Source organism: Phlebotomus papatasi, chromosome 3, assembly GCF_024763615.1.
Source record: "Phlebotomus papatasi isolate M1 chromosome 3, Ppap_2.1, whole genome shotgun sequence".
NCBI lineage: Eukaryota > Metazoa > Arthropoda > Insecta > Diptera > Psychodidae > Phlebotomus > Phlebotomus papatasi.
Genome location: NC_077224.1, coordinates 74101645 through 74127719, shown reverse-complemented (window position 1 = coordinate 74127719; position 26075 = coordinate 74101645). Strand labels below are relative to the sequence as shown.

Here is a 26075-nt window from a genome sequence, read left to right as displayed (position 1 = left end):
TAAACAACAATTTCCTAAAAAAATCGTACCTGATAAGGAATTAGAGGACTTAAACCAGATGGCTAAGCCTTAGGTCTGAAGCCCGTATTACGAAATGCTTTTAAATCATATAACCCACTAAAGAGTTCGTAAAAGTTTGTACTTTTTACAAAAACTCGTAACTTGATCAGCTGACGAGCATGTTTTATTCTTTTACAAACATTTGTACGTACAATTTTCTATGATGAAAAACTTCCTTAAGCAAATGACAAAACTTTGAAAAAATTTGCGAACAAATGTTTGTGAAAAAAAAATGCTCGTCAAGTGTTCAATATTTGTGAAAAATTACAAAGTTTTACGTACTTATTTATAGGTTATACGATTTACGAGTATTTCGTCCCAAATGAAATTCGCAAATATTAACGAACAATTTGACGTTTAATTTTTTCTGTGTATAGGAACGGTTAAGCATAATTTATTTCGGACATCAATTTATTCGCAGAAATCTGTAAAAAAAAAGAATCGGAGCTTTTGGTGAAAATCTCTAGGATTAAAAAAAAATCGAGGGATTATAATATATTGCTCTCTCTGTGGAATTCGAGCAATGAAAAAGAATCCTTACCTTTTTTTGTCGTTTTCAATTTACACACTCAAATTGACCCATTTTGAGTACTGGTGATACACTCGTTTTTCCGTCTTCAATTTTCCAACATCACTGGATTTTCCTCGCTTTTTAGCTTTTTGGGTTAAAGGTTGAATTGGTTCACCCTTCAAGTATACTTATATGGAATTCCCCAATCGAAAATCTCTCGTCATATTTCCTATATAGCCCAAAAGTGGATGCCTCTGTTGCACGCAAATTAATGATTTCAATTAGAGTTTGGAGGAAAAGAGAAATTTGTGACATTATATCGTGTAATAGGGGAGAAGGTATGAGAGTGGATGTGTTCTGTACACCAGATGGGTGACCATTGACTGCAATCCTCTCAAGTACTTTGTCATTAAATAACAACTCACATTTGTTAACCATTCCATACATTTGCTGAGTTTTAGTTTGTGAAAAAAGCTGTACACAAGTTTTAGGGAGAATTCCATAATTTGGAATTGTTTTTCGTGGCTCGAATCAATAAAATTACATTATGTTCCACAAATTTGTTTCAGGAATTAGAAGTTTTGCTGATTTTTTAATATTTGTGAATTAAGTTATGTGACTTTTAGCTGAGACGCAGACCTACCTGAAATCTAGTAGAGCACTAAGGGCCTTGACAGACATAAGGATTAGCCGAGAGACGGCTTAGCGTAATTATATTAGAAATAATACGTTTCCATCATTTTCCACTAAGTCGTCTTTCGGCTTAAGTCGTAAGTGTGTCTAGGACTTAAGCCATGTTATCAAGCTTAACAATTGGTTTGTAGCGCTAAATTATATCATTGAATAAGCCAAATTCATTTGAAAATAAAAGAGAAAAATCCTATTTTAAAGGTGTCCCACTTCCCTATCTGTACCAATTCTATAAAATCTTCAATAAGGTAAAGTACCCTTTATTCGACCGGTTCCTCTATTCGACCGGTAGATTTATTTATTCAATTTAATTATATTTGCTATAATATTTTGTGTATGATCTAACATTAATAGGTCAATTATTCTTTAAATAATACGAATCAGTGACAAATTCATAGAAATTGATGAAATTCACCATCAAATATTCAAAAATTGACCCACCGGTCGAATAGAGGAACCCGGTCGAGTAAGGGTACTTTACCTTAATTCATTTAAGTGCTCTTTCTCTGAAAGATTATTATTGTTAATCTCTGACTATAAAGTATTTAAAATAAGTTCCACAGTAAGGACACTCGATCTGGAACCAAAACTGCTGTGGAACATTCAAAAACGAGTAATCCTCAATCAGCGGGTTACGACTTAAGCCGAGAGACGACTTAGTGGAAAATAATGTAAATGTAGTTTAATCATTATTTCTAATATAATTACGCTAAGCCATCACTCGGCTAATCCTCATGTCTGTCAAGGCCCTTATTTTTTCAGACTTGGACCTCTAATTGAAAGTATCTCACCCGTAGTTTCTGCCGTGCTTCCGGATTTTTTTTGGCAAAGACGATGCATTTTTGTTACGCGTTGCACGCGAAAATGTGCCTTATACGGGCTTCAGACCTAAAGCTTAGCCATATGGCTTAATTCATCTAATTCCTTGTCATGCAATATTTTTGAGGAAATTTTTGTTTAGGATTGGATATTAAATTATCCATTAGATCCTGAAAAATTAGGAAAATTGTTTCTTATTTACATTTTTGAGACCTTAGAGAACTGGGCTAAACCTCCATTCTGAACCCGGCATTAGATACATTCAGTTCTTGACACCGGGCGAGACTCGAACTCAGAGCTGCAGGATTTGAGGGATCTTTACACCAAAAAAACTAATACCCTTGCCAACTGCACCGTGAGATCCCCGTCCGTAGACTAAGGGAGTCGTACTCTCTAACAAGTTTTGTTTCGTTTCTAATTCGTACAGGACTTCATTATCAGTGACGCAAACCTCTGTCTAAATTTTAGGAAATGCGTCATTGCATGTGGAACTTAAAGAAACGCTTGTGGAATTCTTGACCTTGTCTTTTTTATAAAGGTGTTTAGTTTTTACGTTAATTTATAAGCTTTACCTTAGTTCTAAGGGAAGGCTTTCACGCTTCGCACATACTCTGCTTCGAACACTTTATATTTTTCCCATATTTATTTAGTGAATCTGACCTAGTTGCAATATATTTTAATAAGTAGTCTTAAGTCTTCTGAAAAAAATAGGTTAGATTCCTTAACCCATTCAGTCAATGTACCAGAAATACTTGAGATAGAATGTTCATATTTTGGGATTAGTTTCCTACAGATTAGTAGATGAATTTTTTGAAAAGAAAATTTTTTTATCTCATATGGGGGCGCGGGGAGCCTCTGTCAAACACACGTCTTAACGGTCACTGAATTTAAATTCTGTGCATTAATTCATTACAAACTCTATTGTTTTAGATAGAGTAACTATCCAAGAACACCAATTGGCAACTAGAATTCAAATCAGGAAAGAGGAAAGAGGCCAATTTTAACAAATTCGACGGGATGTCGTATTTTCCGTCCGCCATTTTGAGCAAAAATTTTGCATGACCTTCCACGAAGCAAGAAAATAATAACAAAATGTATTTTCATCCCTGTCGGACTATTTTTGTCAAGTAACTGAATAACTAACGTTACTAAAAATCCATTCCCGACAGCAATTCAGATAAAAATTTCCCAGAAATAAATCATCAAAAATCACTCAATTTGCGTATGATGTATAATACAATGGTAAGGAATGGGTTAAAGGAATATGGAAGAAAAATATGAAGCGTTTTTGAAGCCGGAATGTGTGCGATGCTTGAAAGCCCTCCCCTACCTCTACCCTGTTTAATTATTATATTTCCTTGATTTTTGGATATCTCGAATACTTCCCCTTACTTCATCTAGAAACGCATTTTATAAAAGTAGCAATGAAAAGAAATTTTCAGATGTAAATCCTGAGTTAAGACACAGTCCTTAATCTTTGGTTCCTATGGCGATGCTTTTGCTGTCTTAAGTCAAATATCTTGAAATTAATACTGCCAAATTGTTCTATTGTTCTTTTAATTTATAATAAAACACAATCAATGAATTAATTACAGAGGTTAACGACACACTGCTAGAGCTTGAAATAAACATAATAGCGTATATCTTTTATCTTTTTTTTGTGCGAATGATTAAACACAGCATAATAATCAGAGTTATTTGAATTAATGAATAAAATTGCATTTGATTTTATGGTGATCTCATGAATTAATTACATTTTAATTTTTTTTGAAACACCCCTAGTGCTTTTTACAGAGATCAATTAGTTCACTAAAATATCTTTTTTGAAGGAAATTCGATATTATATTGTTTGAATATAGATATGTAACCGATATACAAAGAGAATCGTTGATATTGACTGCTTTGCAGTTGATTTAATAGTGTTGTACTGCAAATTTCATGGTTCATTAGTCACTCGTAACTCGCAACTAAAGAGATTTATAATTTTTCCCTAAAATATTCTGGGGTATATTTAGTTATAATGGAAAATTATGGGCTCGAAATGGTATGTGGTGAAATATTCAGAGCATCATGCAAATTTATTGCATATTGCAATGGATGTGAATAGTCTGTTGCCCAAAAAAATACTAGTGTTTTAAGTGGAATGTTTATGTGGGGTTACGTTGTGAAAGTATGCTTGTGAGGTTACGTACGATATTTAAAATAAAAGAGACAGAGACGATATTTAAAATAAAAGAGATTAATTCCCTGAATTCTCTGTACTAACTCACCCGCCTAAACATTTATATTTATAACAATTTGGTGGTTTGAATATTAATAACGGGGATGATGTTTATCGTTCCGTTTGTTTCTTACGAGATCGAAAGAGCAAACGGTAAGAGACAGCGATTTGAGGTTTCCCGGAGAATTTTCTTTACTTACGCTGGGAATTCGAATCAATTTTTATTCCATATTATGCCCAACGCACAATAACTTTTGTTTGTAAACATGTTTTCAAAATTTTCTATGAGAGAGAACGAGATGACTAGATCTAGATCTCACTCAGTCTCATTGAAATGCCAAAAACATGTTTACTAAACAAAAGTTATTTTGCGTTGGGCATTAAGCTGTCTTTGTCCTGATTTGGATTTTAAATCTCATGAGTGCGAGCATTTTGCAAAGTTCTATTTTCTTGAATTCCTATTTACTTTAATTAGTATAATTTTCTTTGAAGTTCCCGTAAAGGTAAATTCTCAAGCTTTCAACATTTCATCCCAGTACATTTCGCTTTCATGCTATACCATTAAACAAATGTTACACATTAGAATTTAGTTAAAGATTGCTTCATTTCAAAAGTAACTTGTATCTCTTCTACTGAGATTGCGTGCATTATCGCAGTGAATTAGGTGAATAATGTTGTATGTGAGACTCATGTGAAAACACATCGTTTGTAAGAAGTTAGACAAAAAGCAATAAATATATTTATTTCTCATCCATTAATAAATAATTACGTACTTGTGAATGCGCATTATAGATACTTCCCTCTTTGTGGTCTATAAAAAAAAATATAACCTTGACTTACATTTTCCCCAACCAAAAAATAATCGTGTTAATTCTTACTCACCTCTTCATCTTTTATAGTGATTTCCAACGATTATTTTCAGTATATTTCCTCTTCAGCGGAGGATTAAATGCCCATAACGTAGTGCGAGAAGTTTATATTATAGATATTACATCGTACAAACATTTTTATATCTAGATGTAGAGCACTCATTTACCCATTTTCAGAGCAATTTGAAGTAGTCATTTACACGATGAGAAGAATTTCTAGTTTGTTGTTTTTATTTCTCAAAAAATGCTAATTTTCGTACTTTTCCTAAAGCGTTAAGGGATATTATATCTGGTTAAGTGATTTAGGAAAAATAAATATAAGGGAAACTGGGACATCACCGTGCACGGGGTAACATCGAACAATGCGATCTTTTAGACATAAGACTTCAGAGGACGATGATGATAGTCCACTGGGGATGCTAGTCCACTGAAGAAATGGTCGTCATAGTATAAGTAAATAGTAAAAGTAAGTAGTAAAAATCAGTGTTAGGTGCAACCCCATGTTCGATGGTGCCCCAGTTTCCTCTACCTAAAGATAATTCTACGAGAATAATAAAAAGGGGTGGTAAAGCGACCTTGGTTTTTACAAAATGCTCTAACTCGCGACTTGAATGCTATACTTCAAAAGTACTTCGAATAATTTACCATTTACCGATTAACAAACGATTTGAACTGATTCATAAATCACTCAAAAGATACTTAAAAATAGCTGAGTTACAGTAAAATTAATTTTTGGATAAAATGACTTATTGGTTCATTACCGGTTTATTACCACTTCGTAACCGATTGCAACTAGTTCAGGTCTGTCAGGAATTCCAAGGCCTTTCCAACGAACTCAAACATGACCTCACTCGGTTGGGAAAACGCTCTCTAGAACCTTTTTAACCATTGACCTTGAAAAACCGTTGTTAGGAATTATTCAATGGTATTTGTGTATATGGATGAAATGTCCACCTAGGTAACTGTGATGTATAATTCTATATCTTTATTCAGAGACTGGTTACAATTGACTGATAAGTTCACAAAGATCATGGGGCTTTATACCCGACCAGACAATGGCCATCACTTACGGTACACCCGTACACCACAGTAACCTATAAAACATTACCCAGAAATATACATAAAACCGCACAACAAGTTTGCGAGCAATCAAAAAAAAACATGTGGGGAAAAAGAGGAGCATGTTATGGCTCCAGAGTTGGCTAATGGAAGGGCGATCCCCGAAGGTCCCAATCTCAAGTCTCCATCTCTGACCATTTGTGGTCTAAGTGTGGTTATGGCCGGGCGGATGGACAGATAGACAAACAGCGTGACGTCAAAAAACTCTACTTCTTCTTCTTCTTCTTCTATTTTATGTAAGGCTGTCGGACTCATTCGGGTCCGTATAGCCCGTCAAAAAAACTCGATGCTTCAGATATACTTCTGTCAAATTTCTTGCAGAAAATGTCAAATCTCCAAATTATTAAATTCTAACTAAAAAATATAGTTTTGAGAACAGTTTTCCCTTGTTTTAAAACTGTAAATTGTTTTCGTCAAAAATCTGTGAAATTTTGACAGTAGTCGTATGTTTAAATTTAGCAGATTACTCAAAATACTGTTTTATATTGCAATGTTATTTACTTTCCATTTCTTCCCGGTTATGAACTAAATAGTTAACGATTTATTTTTCTAAATGAGAAATTTCCTGCACGAAAGTAAATCTTATCAGTTAGTGAATAAATACTGCTACTTTGAGTTAAATTTGCGGTGACATGAATAGCTATTTTCGTGATAAAATGGATTGATTAGCTAAGTGATTCATTAGTCATTTCATTTGCATACAAATTGATAATATCGTCTAGTTTGCACAGTTTGTCCGTGAATAAAAAAAAAACGGCAATAACAGTGAAAATGGAATTCATTCACACATTAGTATGAAATTATTCAATGAATTTGTGCATTTGATTGAAGTCACTAATACCTCACTGAATTAATTTATTGTTTGTGGAAAAATTGATGAAATACACTCAGATAAAAACGATTTTTTATATTTAATTTGTTAACTTTTTCGTTATACGAAAATATTTGAAAACATTGTTTTTTGTAAATTGAAAATTATTTGAAGATTACGTTCTTAACGCTAGAAATATCAAAATTGTTTTTTTCCAGTAGGGGAAAACTTTCAGGCTTCGCACACACTCTGGCTTCTAACACTTCATATTAGGTGAGATTCTTAACAATCTCACCTACTATAATCCTAACAAAATTTCATGTCGTCCGATCGACCTCAAATTTGGCCAAAATGTGTTTCAGCACTTCCTGATCACGAATATATATGTGGCTAATTTACGTTCCCGGCCGGCCGCTCTTTGGAGCTTAATAGCTCCTAAACTAAAAAATATATCGACTTGCGGTTTTCGGCAAAGGTTATATATCGGGTGAAAATTGCAACTTGGTGCATTGACCCCCCACCCCCCACCCCTCCTTCCGCCATTTTGAAGACCCCCCTTTTTTTGTTTTCTCAATAGCTCCGCCCCTATGGCATCGAGCGGGCTCAAATTTTAGTATGTTATAGCTGGGCCTTAGAGCTTTCCATCAATACCAAACTTAAGGTCCCCCGACCCCCCAGACCCGAGCTATAAGGGTCCAAAAAAATTTCTTAAAATGGCCATAACTCCGGTTCTAATTGTCAGAATTTAAAAAGTGAGGGCTTTTTGGAAAGCTCTCGTGAAATGCTACTTCCCCTTCTAACATCACAAGTTCATAAAACCACCGCTAGGGGCGCTATTATTAAAAAGAAAATTTTTAAATCTTATAAGTTGAATAACTCAAAAATTCCATTGTGCATCGGGCTGAAATTCTAGTATGTTGTAGCCGTTGATTATACCTATCAAACAAAAAAAACCTTAAGTCGATCTAAGACCCCTGACCCGAGCTATAAGGGGTCAAAGTTCGAACATTGACCGGCCTCTATCTCCGGTTCTAATTAACATAGCGACCTAAATTTTACCTTTTTGGTTTCGTCTCGATGAGCACTTTCAGATGGAAGTTCAAAAAGTCACCACAGGTGGCGCTGTGATAGCGTCAAAATTCATCGAAATTCAAAGTCACTTTTCTCAAAAACGGCATTGTGCAAGTTAATGAAATTTTAGTATGTTGTAGTCCAGTCTAGGACGTTTCCAAAATGGTGCGTATGCGCGCTGTGGTTTCAATAGAACCGGAGATATGAGGGGTCAAAGTTCACAAAATTCAAAAAATCATATCTCCGGTTCTATGTGACCGATTTTGATGAATGAGGGCTTAAACGAAAGATCTCAACAAATGCTACAATTTTCTAGAACATTTGAACTTTGTGGGACCAACACCAGGGGCGCCACAGTCGAAAAACCAATTTCAATATCACATAACCTCAATTATCTCGACTGTCGCTGAACCGATTTTGATGATTACTTCGACATAATTGTAGAGGACATTTGTCTCTACATTTCGTCTATACATCATTTTCCGCTCAGACTACGCTATCACTTTGATTTTGCCGTTTAAGTGTGAAAAAATTGATTTTTCCCATAATAACGCTTTGAAATCACTCAGATGCCAATTTGACTGCCTCTACTCCACCAAGACACTTAAAATAGGGTTTTAAATGGAAAGTCCCACAAAATACAACAATTCTTTGATATAGTTGAAGTTCAACAAATGAACACTTGGGGAACTCTGGATGAAAAAACAAGTTAAGAAACAAAAAACCTCGCTTATCTTGGCTTCTGAGTAATCGATGAGATCATGTTCTATAGGAAAATTATAGAGAACATTCTGGTCTACATTTCATCCATATATCACTTTTCTGTCAGTTCATCCAAATCCTTGATATTTTGGTTTAAATACAAAATTTGTATAATTTCACGAATTTGATTCAAGATAACTGAATGGCGACTCACAATTTCAGCTCTAAATCAAATTTGCATGCACTCCGAGTTAACTTACGTTAAGAATCTCACCTACATAAGCCGGTTAGGATTATCTGTCCCTTTTGTTCCTTATTCCTTTAATGAATCTGACCTATGGCAATATAGTCTTGACACTAAACCTATCAAGATCGGTGAAATTCACCAGTTTAAAAATTTTTAAAAATTAACACATATTTAAAGTGTACAATGTCGCTATAAAACTTTATGAATTTCTTAAAATATGCATGTAATATATTTTTCATTGTTTCAATTTAATTTTTTCCTCTTCAATTTTATCTGTAAAGGACAATAAAAAAAATTGTTGAGGATCTTACATACCACGGTCTGTCATTTGACCAAGCGCGCTAGGAAAAACGGTGAATAGGACTAGTGTTGTCATACATTTCCTAAAAAAGTGGAGAAAAATACAATGTTAAGATGGCGCCACAAGTAGTTGTCAAAACTTTAGAAGGGATCAGAATCATGGAACTGCAAAATTAGAATTCGTATTTCAAATTTCCTAAGTCATAATAACTTTCGATATCCCTGTGTGTATTTTTTACTGAGGAAAACTGGGAAAATTCAATAAAAATCCCTTAGTATTTCATGAAGATAGCGCGATCAATAGCTGTCAAAATTTTCAAAAAATTCAAATTACCGGTGCTTTCTAAAGTTAGATTATTAATTGACAACTCAGAATTCCTAATTCAGCTGGCTATAATGTCTAAGTCTATTGCATCTGTAAAGGACAATACGGGTTATAGAAAGTCTAATACTTTAAGTTGGATTATTAATTTATTGAAAAATTCCCTTGAAGAAAGGCACTTATAGATTAAGAGGCTGCAATTCAATTAAATTTCTTGTTAATTTATGCATAAGATCCTTCTGGAAAATTCCCAATTTTCCCCCAAAAATTTACTTGAATGACATTTTCTGATGCCACGCCAGGATATTGTGATGTAAACCAAAGGAGGGAATTTTAAATTGATTTATAATTACATTTAATAGTAACCAATTGAATTCCGGGCACCTGTGGTGGTGTTGTATTGCATTATTTATAAACACAGGAAGAGGGTGGTAAACAATGTGTAGGGTAGAAAATTATGGGACAATAGGGTATAATAATGTAAAGGTATAGAGCATTAGTGTGGAGAGAATATTTGAGTGAGGTTAAAGACCTTTTTGGTTCTTGAATAATCTTCATTTCAAAATATAATCACGTTTTATTGAAGGTGAATCCACTGGAGTTAGAGTACATTTCTCCGTGTCACACAAAGACACTACTTGTTATCAATTTCTATTACAAGAATTGTAATTTTGTGGATATATACAATGATGATTCAATTTCTATACATCATCAATTTTCCTTAGAATTATTGAATGATTGTATGGTGAAAATTGGAGATGATGATTGAAGTAACACAATTAATCACTCAATTATTTCAAAGATTATTCAAATGGGATTTAATATCATTTGGATTTGCTCAAAGGATGATGATGATTTAAATCTCTAGAGTTCACAATTAAATTTCTAGCAAATTAGTAACTGAATTGTGGTTGGGTGTCTAAATACACAACTTGAACTGGATTTTGTTGTGAAACCAAATTTTAATCATTGTGGATTTTCTTGTCATCAAGAGGAAGTACTGTGCAAATGTTGAGAGATTAATCACATTCACATTTTGTTTGGATTGCCAGAAAATTGGTCACACTGTAATTGCATGAAATTTTTCAAATGTACTGCGTCAAGTGTGTTTAATGCCATTTTCAATGTTTGTTTGCAATTTGAGTACCATTTGTGGACTTTACTCGATATATCACGAAAAAAAAACTGTAATTATTGGAATATTTTTTTGGAGAGTTGTTTTTTCTGATTTTTATTTACATTTCATACCCTTTGTTTACTAATTTGCTACAATTCTTTCATAAATCATTGCTATAGTATTGCTACAATTTAATTAATCCCAAAAATTGCCCTGATTAACTACTTAAGTATTAGGGGAAACTGGAGCACCACCAAACACGGGGTAACACCAAACACTAATTTTTATTTCTAAACTACTAGGACTATCTCGACCATTTCTTCAATGGAGAAGCATCCCTATAGTGCCTATAAATTCCTATAGGCCTTGTCCACAGAAGTCGAATATCTCATTAAAAAATCGCAGTGTTAAGTGTTACCCCGTGTCTGATGGTGCCCCAGTATCCCCTACTTACTAAGGACTCATTTTATGAACTTGAACAAAGCTCTTTTTTATTAGCATAGAAAAGGCCTTTAATTACAGCATTGCGCTAGCAACAGCTTACTAAAAATAGAAATTACAAATAGTATTTATTATAAAATGAAACTTTGGACTGAAAAATTAACTTTTTAGTAGGATAAATTGTTTATGTTAATTTACTTCAAAGTGGATGATTTTGCTTTTTCGTTATTTTTTTCTAGAATTTAATTAAATATATTTTAAGTGGTTTTTATTTTGTGCTATTCCCGAGATTTTATCAAAAAATTGTTAAATTTGAAAAATTCTTTATGTGATTTTCGAGATACAACGCTCATTTTATTTAATATAGCCCACAAATTGAATATTCAATGATAAAATCACAGATCTCATAAGCTAAAAAAGCTTGTCTCTGTTATAAGTTTCAATCCTACTGACCCAATACTGACTCTTTCTTCTTTCTGTCTTTGCAGGCTCCGGAAGAGAAATTGGAGGTAAGATTACAATTATTTTCTATTGAATAGCATTTTGTGTACAATATCAATTTTACTTAAAAAGACTCTAAGCATATCAATAATATGACGTTCTTTTTCACAAGAAATCTTTTTAACACAGAATTCTTTTAAATGGAAATATCTCTGTCAATAGCTTTTGACTTGGATGATATTCAAAAGTTTATCTCTTTATTCAAAAAAAAGAGGAAGACGGTTTTGCGACATTTTTCTGCTGACAAAAAATAAGAAAAAATCTACCTCTTGAGAAATGGGATGGTTCATTTATTGAATATAAATACATATCAGACATTTTTATCTATACTTACCTCATTTTAATAATATGGCTTGAGGTAAGGGTGTTTTTTTTGTAGTGAATAATAGAGAAGATGGGAAACATCATTGCTTTGAATATTTAATGATTTCATTGCTCGATCTCTGCAGGGAGAAAAATATGTATAATCCATTGGCTCTTCGACACTTATAAATTTTCATCCTTCTATTCAACTGAATAATTTTATAAAGAATTCTAGAACGGATTTTAAAATTCTGAAAAATGTTTTTCTTTTTAGTTTGGGCAGTGTCTTGCAAGTTTTCAATTCAAAATAAAATTCTAGCTTCATTGCTAATACGTTACAGTATAGCTTATTCTTCCATCGTAATACGGGCTTCAGACTGAAGACTTAGCCATATGGCTTAACTGCTCTAAATTCTTATCAATCAAGATATTTTGGAAAAAAAATAACTTAGAATTGGATTATTAAGGGCAAGTGACCTATAAGATTATGAAAATGCAATAAAATTGATTGCTATTTAGGGTTTTGAGACCTTCGGGAACGGGGCTAAACCTCTAATCTGAAGATCGTTTAAGCAGTCTTCAGACTAGGGGTTTAGCCCAGTTCCCGAAGGTCTCAAAATCCTAAATAGCAATCAATTTTATTGCCTTTTCAGAATTAAGGTCATTTGTCTTGACTTAATCTAAGCCTAAGTTCAATTCAAGAAATCTTGATTGTTGAAAAATTTGAGCACTTAAGCCATATGGCTAAGTCTTAGGTCTGAAGCTCGTATTATGAAGTTAAGCCCAAGACATATGTGTTTATACCCTAGACAGATTTACGGCTTAAGTCGAGAGACGGTGTAGTGAGAAACAGACAGGAATGTAGTCTTCTTTTGATTGTAATTTTGGCCTAAGCAGTAGGTTTGACCTGTACATTAAGGTTTAAGTTCAATGTTGGCTTATATGAGCTTCAGATCTAAGTTTTAGCAATCTGATTTTAGAACTTTTAAACTCTTACCAGACAAGATTTTTGGGTAAATTTTGATTTAGGGTTAGTTATTAAAGTCGAATGATCCAATTAAACAGATTTCGAAAAATCACATCATGATCTAATAATTTTATGACTTTTCGAAATATGTTTTACGTAAGAACTTAAGATTTTTGCACGCTATCCACAGGTGTATAACGTCCATAAGTGTAGACTCCACCCTATTAGAGAAAAAATTGATAGAAATGTTATAATTCAATTATTTTATAATTACTTATGATAAACCATTTCTCAAACAATCTTCAACTTAGAACAAGGAATTCCGGTTTAAGTGACGACTGACTGAAAAAATTTGATATGAATTGTCTACTAAATAAAGCTAATAATACAAAATCATGCTTGAAATACCCCTAAATATATGCAAATTATTTTTGCCTAAAAACAGGTCGAAAATCGGCCCGGAAAATTTTTGCATACATCACGGCATCTCCGTAACTTATTTCAAAGATATCTCCTGCAGGTATGAGATTTTTCTTTGTCTTAGTAATGCATTCGCGGGCTTTTTTGATCTTTTTAATCTCTTTGCTTAATGAGATTATGCAAATACAGTCCATCTTGGTTGATTTGTTTAATATAATTCATCGTAATTTGAATTGCCAGAAATTTTAAATATGTGTGACTTCTGACATGAGCTGAAATGGAAATGTCACAGACAGCTACAGAATCACATTTTCGAATGAACTCTCCTGAGATTCGAACGCAATTTGTCATATGGCATTGCAAGAGTGTTACAGAATTCTCCTATACTGGAAACGGGGCAATAACTTGATTTTAACAATTTCTTTATCTTCACCAAAAATTTATTTTTAGAATATTACGCTTTAATTTTACTTAGTTTAGATAAGCCAGTAACTTTCAAATATTCCTTACGTTTTCAAAGGCAGGACCCAGAACGCTCTACGAAGCTTATTAATAAACCGACTACGATGAGTTTGGATTCTTTTGAAAAGCCTTAATTTCTAGGGAAGTTTCAAGCGATTACAAAAACTTCTTAACCCTTTAACGACGAGACACTTTTTACGGGCTGAAAATCAACAATAAAAATTAAACTGGGAAACATAATCAATGATAAGTCTTACATCTAACTTTGGAAAGTCCAACAGAGTCTGATTCGGTGTATTTTATGGTTCTATGAACGATAGGGACAAAAATAGCCCAAAAATTTAAGTAATTTTTCTGACAATACCAATGAATAATATTTTTCGCTTTAATGAAAAATATTACGTATGAGTATTTCAGTTTTTATTGCCAAAAGGGTTTTTCCTAAATAAATTGAAAGTATAAAAAATAAATAAAATCAATTATGAATTTGAGAATTTAAAAATTTGCCATTTTTGAGCTTAAATATTTACTGCATAGCAAATAGCTAGAGACTTGCATAAAATATTCTAGATTCCTTCCACCTTCTACTTTACAATTATATACAGACATAAGAAAGAAATAACTTTAGGTAGTCAGGAAAAATTATTTTCTTTATGGGACACCGGTGTCCCAATCGTCCTTAAAGGGTTAAAACCCTAAAGGTTTTTTAATTGGTTTTTCTATCGAAAATTATACATTACTTTTGAAACGATTTATAAGTCTATTCGGTGGGTTGTGAACCGAAAAACTTAAAAACATCACTGATGAAGTGGAAAACTTTGCAAAATGCTCGTTGGAATGATACTTTGTCCCATATGTTGGATCGCTAAATTCATTTAATTTATTTAAATAATTGTAATAGAAATTTTAATAGCAAATTTTCTAAGTTATGAGTTTGTGTATTCTGCAAAGTTTTTCACTTTTAGTCACCTCTTTTTTGTGAGAAACATTTCATTGTACGTGAAGACAAACGAATGGAAATATATATCCTTCATGCGTTAACATAAATACATTCTTATCTCATGGGGTATATCACAGTGAGAGTGGAGAAGGACAAATGCGAATATCCTTCAGCATTTTGTGATATAAATGATCCTACAAAGAACGTTTCTTTTTTTTTGCCCCTAATTCACTCTCTTTCCATCGGAAACGAACATGGCTGTATTACTGTATCTTTTTCATCAAAACACTTCTTTTGTCTTATTTATCATAAATTTCATTCCCATTTACATGGATATTAATGTTTTTCTTGGTGTGGAAGGGAAAATGTTAAATACTTCTTTATCCCTTTTTTATTTAAACATTAAAAATAGCTCTTCAGCCTGGATATTGCACAATTTTCTTATAGAGAATTCTATCTAAAGATTGAACAATTGAATGATTTAATTATTTCATGAATTCCCAATAAGGTATCATCTAAATATGACATTCTCAATAAGCTGTATTTATTTTGAAAGTTTTACTTTAAAATTACTCTTTCAGCCCTATGGTTTCTTGACAAATAAAACCTTTTCGATATTCTTTGAAGTACGCAAACTCTTTTTTACAATCCCCAAACATTATTATTATTTATGTACTTTATATTTCCAATATCACAACTTTTCTATCATAAATACAGCATTCAAGGGGTGAAACATATTTCGAATGGAGAATGGTAAACTTTTCAAATTTACTCCCTCAATGTTTTTATATTGTCGATGAATCAATCGGAAACCTCTCTTTGAGCAGTTTTTTTTTCATCAACAAGAGGACAAAAATAAACCGAGGGTGGTTTGTTTTTGTTGAATGTGGAAAATAACAATTGATTATTATTTATTGAATTACGTTACCATCATCATTATTTAGGGGTTGATGTAAACACTCAAATGTTCATTGTTGGGTCTCCATGAAGTATTTTCATAAAATATTTATGTTTTTATGATATTTTTAGAGCTAGAAAGTAATATTGGACGACATTCTAACTTGTTGATACTCGTTAGGGTATAGGATTATATAAGAAAAGATATTGGGAGTGTAATAGTGTAAACGGAATTAGGATAGATGTTGCGCAGTTCACTAACTAAGATAGTGTGAGTTGAAGTTTCTAATTTTCTCATTAGGAATAAAAAGGAGTTGGAGAGTTTAGTTTTTACTCTCGCTACTTTGTTTTTACTCTGAAAAATAATTTTTTTTAAATATATATAATTTTTTAAGAGTGTACACTATTGATGACGTACTGTAAATTAAAAATACTGTTTTTGCATTTGGAGTCTTAGAAAGGATATCTTAGGAAAATAGTAATGTCTAAAAAATATCAATTTATGCGGAACTTAAAAGGGGGTCACCAATTAACCAGAGTTCATATCTGTAACTGTTTGGTCTATAAGTGTCTGTATAATTGTCAAAAAACTCTTAAATTGATTCTTGATTCTTTAAATGTTAAGCTTAACAAAATATGTCATATTATGACTCCCAAGAGTGCAGGATAGGGACTTGGAATATAAAAAAAGATCAGAGGTATAGGGGATACTGGGGCATCACTGAAAACAGGGTAGCACCGAACACTGTGATTATTTAATTAGATATTAGACAATTAGGCTTCAGAGGATGAGACCTGTGAAGAAGATAGTCCACTGAAAAAATGGTTGTCATAGTCTAAGTAGTTTAGAAATAAAAATCATAATTCGGTATACTACCCTGTACGGTGGTGCCTCTGTTTTTCCTACATATCGTAGCTTAGATCATAAGTTCTCGTGACTTCCTCATTAACTATGTCAACGATTTTTGTAATAATAAAGAAGTACACAGATTACAGAAAAATTACTGATTTAGGTAAAAAATAAATTACTAAAAGTTCTGATCCAAGCAACAACAATTTATTTAGGGAACAGTGAGGTAGTTTCAGGCATGTATGACATTTGAAAATATAAAGTTTTAAGAAAATAAAATAAGTAAATCTGTAAACATATAATTAGAGTAGCTGTAGGGGAATTCTGTAAAAGCATGACAATGTCATATGACAAACTTAAATTTTTATAAGGTAAGATCGGGAAAATAATTCGAAAATGAAATTCATGTAAATTTAATAGCTTCATAGAACTCTTTGCAAATACCATTCAATACTCACCGGCCTTTAATATCGTCCTGCTCCAGAATTTACTATATACGAAAATTTGTCATATGACATTGTCATAATGTTATAAAATTCGCTTCTTGTACATAGTTATATGGAATACACTCCTCACTACTGAGATAAAGAAAGCTAAACGTTAAACCTTTCAGAACAATGTTAGAGTGGAATCACCACTTCTCGCCACTTATATTGAAATCGCTACTTTTCACGATTTATGAAATAAATGAACGGCAAAGCTATTTGTATTTTCGTTGCTGCTACGTATAGAGTCGAAAAATAATAATTAGGGTAAGTGTGCCAAATTTCGGCATAGTTTGCGGCATGCAAGCGCCAAAGTTTCAAGTTTGAATTGTAATATCTTTATTAGAAATTGATTTTTTCTAAAATTTTTTTTTTTTAATGAGTGTGCTTAGAACCTTGTTGACAGTTTGTCGTTTTTATTTACTCTAAAATCATTCTTAATATATTTTAAAATGAATAAAAATATAGACATAGCTTTGGTGCCCTATTTCGGCCACCTTCATTCTCATGTTCCTTGCCCTTCGGGAATTCTTCCAATGTCCTTTTCACGTCTTCTCGTTTGTCAAAGCTACATTTTTTGTTATTCTTTTGCATTGTATAATCTCTAGAGTATGTAAAAACTAAAAATTCATAGAAAGTCGAAGAACAAAAAAGGTGGCGGAAATTGCAAGCTGGCCGGAATTTGGCACACTTACCCTATTCGTTTTGGATTTAAGATTTTGAGCAGTTCATCGAATCCAATATTTCTTACCAAATATAACAAGTGCCATCAAATTTTCATTTAACAAAATTTACGTTTTTGGATAAATAATCTTTTAATTACATTCCTAGAATACATAAAATTTGTATTTAATTAATTAATATTTTATTTAATATTATTTTTATTTAAAAATGTGGCATGGTGGAAAGTGGTAATGTTTTGAATTGATTTTACCACCTATCGCCATTGCTTTTCAATAGGCGACGCTAACTTCACAGTAGATTCTCAGTTGTCAAATCTGCTTTGTTTACTTTCTGCAACAGTCTAATAATTTGATTTTCCAAATAAAAGCGAGGAAAATGCATTTAAAATGAGTAATAATAAGGTGATCAAGAGGAAAAAGAAATGCTGAATGTATTCTTTGCATAATATTGCCCAAAATAATCGAGTTTGGACTTTCTCAAGAGGGTGGCGAGAAGTGGTTACAAAACTGGCGAAAAGTGGTAAAAAGTGGTGACGAAGTGGTTACTTTTGCATTGTTAATAAAAACCAGTTTTTTTTTAGTAGTCTAGCGTTAAATTGGAGTACTATTTTTTGACAAATCAAGAGCAAATAAATCTCAGTGACTGTGTCAAATTTTCGTTATCTTATAATCAGGGTACAAAAGTCATAATCTAATTAATTTCACATTTTCCTAAAAATGACGATAGGCGGTTACTCCACCCTAAAACAAAGTCCTATGAGAACAAGTGTGTGTCGGGGGTATGGAGTCGCTCAGGAAAAAGTATATATTATCCAAAGCTTTCAGTTCGGATTCTAAACCTTTTTCAGTCTGTTCCCCGACGGTCATCTGTTCTCATAAGATTTAATAATTTTTAGGCAATATCTAAGCATGTAATTCAGCTCTACAAAACAATTGTGTAACTAAATAAAAGAATTGTAGGGCTTAGCTTCCTATAGAAATATTCGGAAAAATCGTTTATCAATGTAGTTCTACTGCTTAAAGTAGCCCCACCTTCCCCTAGATCTTATTTAACGTTCTTGCAGACTACATTAAATTTTACAGAAGGTCCAATATCTTTTCTTTCATTTTATTTTCAATAAGATAATTGCAAATGTCACACGGTTTGTGTCCATTTTTACTATAACTTAAAAATAGAGCAGTGAAAAAGTGAAAATAAAGAATTTCATCTATAAAGAATCTGAAATTGTACTTTCATTTCTAATTTTTTCTAATCTGTTGAACAACAAATATAAGACCTAAGATAGAATGTTGTTATAAATATTAGTTCATATCTGAGCCAAACTCACTCAAGTTTGGCTGGGAAATAGCAACTAAGTGTCCATTTGAATTATCAACTTTTGTGCACTTCTTTCACGCTCTTTTGGATCAAGTTTGAGTTTAATTCTGTTTAATCTTACAGTGCTCATTCACTGTGAAAGATCTTTAATTTCATTTTTTTTTTGTTCTCTTTTTTCTTTATTTTTTTTCTGATTCATTAAGTCCTAAAGAAGGAAAGAAATTTTAAAGGTGTTCCATATGTGTTCCACTTAAAGTGAATTTGTAGCCCGAGTTGTGCCCCTGTAATAAGAATACGGGACATATGTTCTGTATGTATCTGATGGTGGGAATTGCAAATTGGTTTTACCAGAGGATTTATTTGAAATAAATGTTACCATCACAACAACTACCAATTAGCCATAGCATCCGATGTTATGCAGCAATAATAATCAGACAACTTCTGTAGCCATGATCAAAAATTAACTTCAAATTGTGTTCCATGTCCCATAGTTCGATATATTGCAATGTTATCAAAATTTTATTGATTATTTTATAATTGAAGTGCTCAAGTGCTCGTTAAATCCTTAGGAAATTCAGGAGAGGTTGTGCGTGATAAATGATAAAAGACAAACAGTGAAAGAAAAGTCAATTGATTTGGCTAGATTCGAAAAAAAGGAAAATAATCACAAGATGAATAAACTCTTTCACCCCAAGTTTCCTTTGTATACTTTTTTATTATGGAGGTCAACAAATTTTCACAGCAGGTTCATTGACTATGAAAAGCTTATTCATTCTCTCGCTCTCTCTTTCTCTCTCTCTTCGCAAGAAAATCTTCAATTGAACTCTACCCTCGAGAGCTTTTTATCTAAATAAATCAATAAATCTTTTCCATGGACTTTAACGGTGTTTCCTGTAAATATTTTCCCCGGATGTTTTAGCGGTTTTTCTTCCTTTTTTTCCTCCTTGCTATTTTTGTTTCTACATTTTTAGGTATCTTCATGGAAAATACGTGAGAATACTAAAAGAAAAGAAAACTCAAACTCACTGAATCGATGTCCAAATGAAAATTCAGGAGGTAACAAATGTAAATTGATGAATTGGTGAAAATATCTGAAGATTCCATGAAGGACGAATTTATTCCGTCTGGCTTTTGTAGCGATCCCTCAATGTTAATCCTAAATATTTATTTTGCTTATATAATAGTTCTATCTTTTAAGTCTGCAAGAGCATAGATCAAAAGCAGGATGGTATCTTCTCAATTACATTTCAAAGTTGAAAATACCTTTAAAGTGGTCACTGAAAATTTTCCTGGAATTTCTCATGGACCTTTTTCCATGAGGAAAAGCATTTTCCAAAATTCCATTGGGGAATAGAATGAATCTAGATAGAAGATTCCTCCATAAAATACGTAATCTTAATTGAAACATACCCTCGAAAATGTATTTCTTAGACTTTGTGTGGAATTTTATTTTTCATTTTATGAAGGCGCGTCAAATTGCCGTCAATGCTACAATTTTCATTGGATAATATAACAATGGAAGGTTTTTACTAGCACTTCAATGTAATCATTTTGAAAAAGAAATAGTCACGTGTTACTATTGATTTATATCTCAAAGAACAGACACATACAACTGGTAGTGTTGTTTTTTATTTTGTCGCTACTTCTTTGGTAATTAAAAGTATAAAATGAAGAATTAAATGTTGGTTGATGGACACCTGTTTCATGTGTACTTCATGTGAATGAACTGGCCACTTCTTGCTGAAGGAATTTTCTTCAGTTGCTCTTGAACAGCTTGAGATACTTAGTGAATATGAGCAGATGCATCTGCTTACTTTTTCTTGTTGTTTTTTTTTTCTTCTCTTTTTCTTAGTGAATTGCTGGTTTGTTCAGCAATTTCCTTCTTAATATACCAAATTTTATTACACTATTAGGGTGGTTCAGAGTTTAAAATCCATAAGTGTTTTAGTTTTAAGATCAGTGTAAAATAAATTAGATTTAATGTTTTGAACGCATTTTTACACAGCAAACTGTACCTACATTTTAAGGTTTAATTAAAAGAATTTCATAAAAAATTAGTGTTTTAAAAGAAAATTTTTCACAATTAGTAAATCTTAAAATGTGGATGCAGTTTCGTAGAACTAACTAAGATTTAATTTCAATTAAGCCAGTATCGAAGCCCTATCCTGTCTCTCGTCCGCCTCTGATCAGTTAACCCTTTAAGGACGATTGGAACACAGGTGTCCCATAAAGAAAATAATTTTTCCTGACTACCTAAATTTATTTTTTTCTAATGTCTGTACATAATTGTAAAGTAAACGGTTGAAGGAATCTAGAATATTTTTTGCAAGTCTTTAGCTATTTGATATCGCTCCATATTTAAGCTCAAAAATGGCGAATTTTTAAATTCTCAAATTCATAATTGATTTTATTTATTTTTTATACTTACAATTTTTTAAGCAAAACCCTTTTGGCAATATAAACTACAGTACTCATACGTAATATTTTTCATTAAAGCGAAAAATATTATTCATTGCTATTGCCAGAAAAATTACTTAAATTTTTGGGTTATTTTTGTCCCTATCTGTCATAGAACCACAAAATACACCGAATCAGACTCTGTTGGACTTTCCAAAGTTAGATGTAAGACTTATCATTGATTATGTTTCTCAGTTTAATTTTTATTGTTGATTTTCAGTCCGCAAAAAGTGTCTCGTCGTTAAAGGGTTAAGCGTGGATTATAGCCCGAATTAACCACTGTCTTTCATTCCTTACTTTTAAGCTGCTCTCATAGAAAATGTCCTTTACTAAATATGTGTAAAAGACACTGTTTTTCACTCGTAAAGGCGAGTACTGAAACTATGAAAATAGTGTTGCCAGCCGTGTTGCTGACAGAATAAAATAGTTTGCAAGAGATAAATTAGGGTAAGTGTACCAAATTCCGTACAGGTTGTAATTCCGGCCACCTTTTTTGTTCCTCGAATTTCCATGAATTTTTAGTTTTTGCATACTCTAAAAATTATACAATGCAAAAAATGTAGCTTCTGATAAACGAGATGATGTGAAAAAGACATTGGAAGAATTCCCGAAGGGCAAGAAAATATGAGAAAGAAGGTGGCCGAAATAGGCCACCAAAGCTATATCTGTATTTTTATTCATTTTATAATGTATTAAGAATGATGTTAGAGAAAATAAATATGATAAACTGTCTACAAGGTTCTAAACAATACTCCTTAAAAAGAAGTAACAAAAAAATAAATTTGTATTAAAAATATTACATTTCAAACTTGAAATTTTGGCGCTTACATGCAACTATGTCGAAATTTGGCTCACTTACCCTATGCGACACTACGGTTTTTATTTTATTTATTTCTCCTTGATATTTTTTTAGGAGGATAGTTTTTACATGATATATTTTTGCTTTTTTGAAGTTTTAATTCGTAAACACTGGCTAAACAAAACATATTACTATGGTTGTGACTTCTACCGTTTGTACTACTGGCTGAAAAAATGCAACAAGATTCAGATCTCATTCAAAATACTTGTGACAGCGGGTTCATATTTTGCAATTATAGCTCATTATATTGGTTACGAAAGAACACATTGGGAGTAAGTTTCATCAAAAATTGCTTTTTTAAGGAAATTGCTTGCAGTGCTGTAGGTAAAAACGTCAAATTTATGCCTAAAATGCAATTTTTGACGAAAATTTCTCCCAATTTGATGACGCTATATTTTACAGAATAAGTTGGGAGCAGTTGGAACCTTTATGTAATTAAACTTTTCATTTTTCGAAACATATCTGGATGCAAGATTTCTTGTAGCATTTTAAAATGCTTTAATGGACCCCTAAAAAAATTACTTCATCGTTAGTTATCGTATTGAACGAATTTTGCATCATATTTGCAAACAAATGGTCCGTGAGATGCGTAGGGTGGTGGCATTACTTATTGCCTGTCTTTACTTAGAGCCACGTCGCAATTTTTGTTGGAAAATGATTCAGAAAACCAAAAAAATATGTTATGTGCTATTAAAACACAACAAATATTTTTAATTTTGAGGTTTTTCGAAATCATTTTGTGACATTGTAAAGTGTTTTACAAAGTGGCCATAAGTAAAGACAGAAGCCACAAGTAATGCCGCCACCCTATATCGCAAACAAACATTAAACGAAAATAAGAAAAAGTCCTACATATGAAGCCTTAAAAATCCTAAAAACGACAAGATTTTATCGATTCTCAAAAAACAGTTATACCAGATAGAGCGAAGAAGTAACTTGGCTTACACATTTAAGGTCAGATCCAGAATATCGTTTTTCTTTTTATGAGAAAAATTTTTCAATTGCCCACAAAATGATTGTATCTACCGCCTGAAAACGAATGACCACGAATGACCACCAGAATTTAAAGACTACCGTATTTGAAGGCCTGCACTTCCTTGAAGGCAAATTATCGATTTCCACTGGGATTTTGGACCGCACCGTTAATGTGAATTCCAATATGTATTTGGAAATTGTCCCTGAACGACCCCTGAAATGCTATACATACTAAAATTTCAGTAAACGATTCTAGAAGTTCGAACAATATTCGGAACCGTCGCGGAAATCATGAACCAAACAAGATTCGGGTAGAAAACAACGTTTAGTTTTTTTCAATTTTGGAGCACAATAAACTTAACGGATCTCGGATGCAAAACCGCTTAACTTTTCCAAAAAGGCATTTTTTTGGTCAGGGATACGACTAAAAAACCCTTCGTCGTAAATGGCAGGGCATTTGGAAGGCTGACAGATTTAAGACCATAGTTAAGTCAAAATAAGATCGTATTTAACAAAACGGATAATATTCCAAAATTTTGATGTATTTGTTACCATTTTGTCCTTATTTCAAAAGAGTTAAACGAAAAATTAGGATACTACATCGTCTTAGTTGTTGCATTTTTTTCAGCCACCCTCATATATTTTGAATGAAAAACAGAAGGTTCCAGCAGGGGCTCATCAAGCCCAATAAAAAGTAAAGATATTTTTTTCACTTTTTCTTGTAAAAATTTTGCAGACATTGCACCGTGACTTAAACAAATTTGCTCATAGTTCTTGTATTATTTCGGCGAACATTGTGAAATATGTATTTTTAGATGGCTTTTAATGCACTATTTCGAAATATATCAGACTGATAAGTCAATTCTCTTTAGGACAAAACTTGACGTTAGTCTCCAGTGCCTCTATGGAAAAATGAAATGTCGAGTCGAGAGGCCCCTGGTGCCAGAAACAATTTCTTTCGTGCGCCATTGATGTATACGTGGATAAATCCAGTCCTTAATTAAACCGTATCGTTCGAGTTTTAGCGTTAAGGCCTAGAATAATGGCGACAAATAGGTGTTAATCATGGGCTTAGGTCTGGGTCCCCTTACTCTGTATCAGACGGGATATGCAAATGTGGACATGAATTATATAGTTGTAGCTTTTTCTATAACCGTAAAATTTCAACTTATTTTGAATACTGTCCTGGATTTGGAAAGATAAAGGATTCTATTGATTGGAAACAGCAAAAAATACTTTTTAAAACGTATTTCTAAGACTTAAAATGTATGTAAATTCAAATAATTTTAAAGAGACTCAAAAGCTTTTAGATGTTGATAAGATTTAAAAATAAGTTTTCATTTAGATATAATGTAGCACTATATGTTCTTAGTTGCCCATTTTTTTGTACACAAAGAGATATCTTGATTAGAAAAAGCATTGATTTTCTGCGAGTAATTAACCCCCTAAAAGTACCTTATTACTTCCCTGTTCAGAAAAACTTGACGATGAAAAGCTCTGTATCTGATCTAGATGAAAAGAGAATGGATGGTTCGATGGATTCTTTGTTCTCATCATCATTATTTTCGTCCCATGATGACTAAAAGGCTGTCCCTTTCTCTTCTTGTGCACTAGAAGAGTTTGAATTACATGCCCCATTAATTACATTAAAATATCTCACTGTGAACGTTGGTGAGCAGCGAGAATTTGAGGAAATGTTCTCCCATCGTGTTGAGTGCACATCCTGCCTTTTTTTATCACAATTATCCCTTTTTGGCTTTATATTGGGGTCATTTGGAGGTGAAATGGAAGATTCAACTTAGCCAATGGATGAAGGTGTACTTGTGCTTTAGATCAACTCCCAGCATTTGAGCTTACAGATTTACTCTCGAAAACATTTTCCTCCTTGCAAATCCACCCCTATAGAATACTTTGTTCTCTCCACTCTACTTTGTGGATTGTAATATTGAAAATGGAGTTAGGGGGTAGAACCATGTTATTTCTCTTTCAATTGAGGGGTGTATTTTGTTGTGTATATGTATCTCATGAAAAAGGGGGATAGAATTTACAGCATGAATTCGATTAGATTTGAAGTATGTCAGAACAATTTAATACTGGTGGTGTAAGAACTTCAAAATACCGCACCCTCTTAAATTTGTTCAATTGACTAGTACCACATACAATTTAAGTATATATCCGTGTAGAGAAAGAAAGGGGGTTAGAAAATTGACACCCATTGAATGATCTGAGAATTGTCACACATTTTTCCTTTGCAAAAGAAAATGAAAAGAAGAAAAAAAAAGTGAAAACTCCCTCTTCAAGTATATCCAATTCAATATTGCAACAAATCAACCCTCTTTTCAAGCATCATTTTGGGTCTGTAATGTGAAGTTTTCCGTGGGAAATGGTGCTGGGAAATTCGTCAAGTTCTTTTGGGTAGATCTCCCTTGAAGCTAGTAGGACTCTCTTGGTCTATTTGCATAGCTGGGAAAATTTCGCTTTTCACCTGCTTTGAGACTTTGTGCTTTCTTTCTGTGTACATTCCCATGTTGATACTGTGGTGAATTCTATCCACATTCTTGTATCTTCACTGCGTGTTCTTTTTATCCAGGAAGTTCTTTGCTTAATAACAGTTTAGTGATGTGGAATATGATCATATTTAGTATAAAATTGCATAAA

The 26075-nt window shown here is 32.7% G+C and overlaps 1 protein-coding gene across 10 annotated transcripts in view; it reads left to right on the top strand.

Annotated features, from left to right (window-relative positions):
- Window positions 1-26075, top strand: part of LOC129807335 (disintegrin and metalloproteinase domain-containing protein 10) — a 107495-nt gene that overhangs the window by 26350 nt on the left and 55070 nt on the right. For all 10 annotated transcript variants that reach the window (XM_055856541.1, XM_055856533.1, XM_055856539.1 and 7 more), the window contains exon 3: window positions 11789-11809. In XM_055856541.1, coding sequence (XP_055712516.1) covers window positions 11789-11809 — 21 coding nt within the window. The remainder of the gene's footprint in view (window positions 1-11788; window positions 11810-26075) is intronic.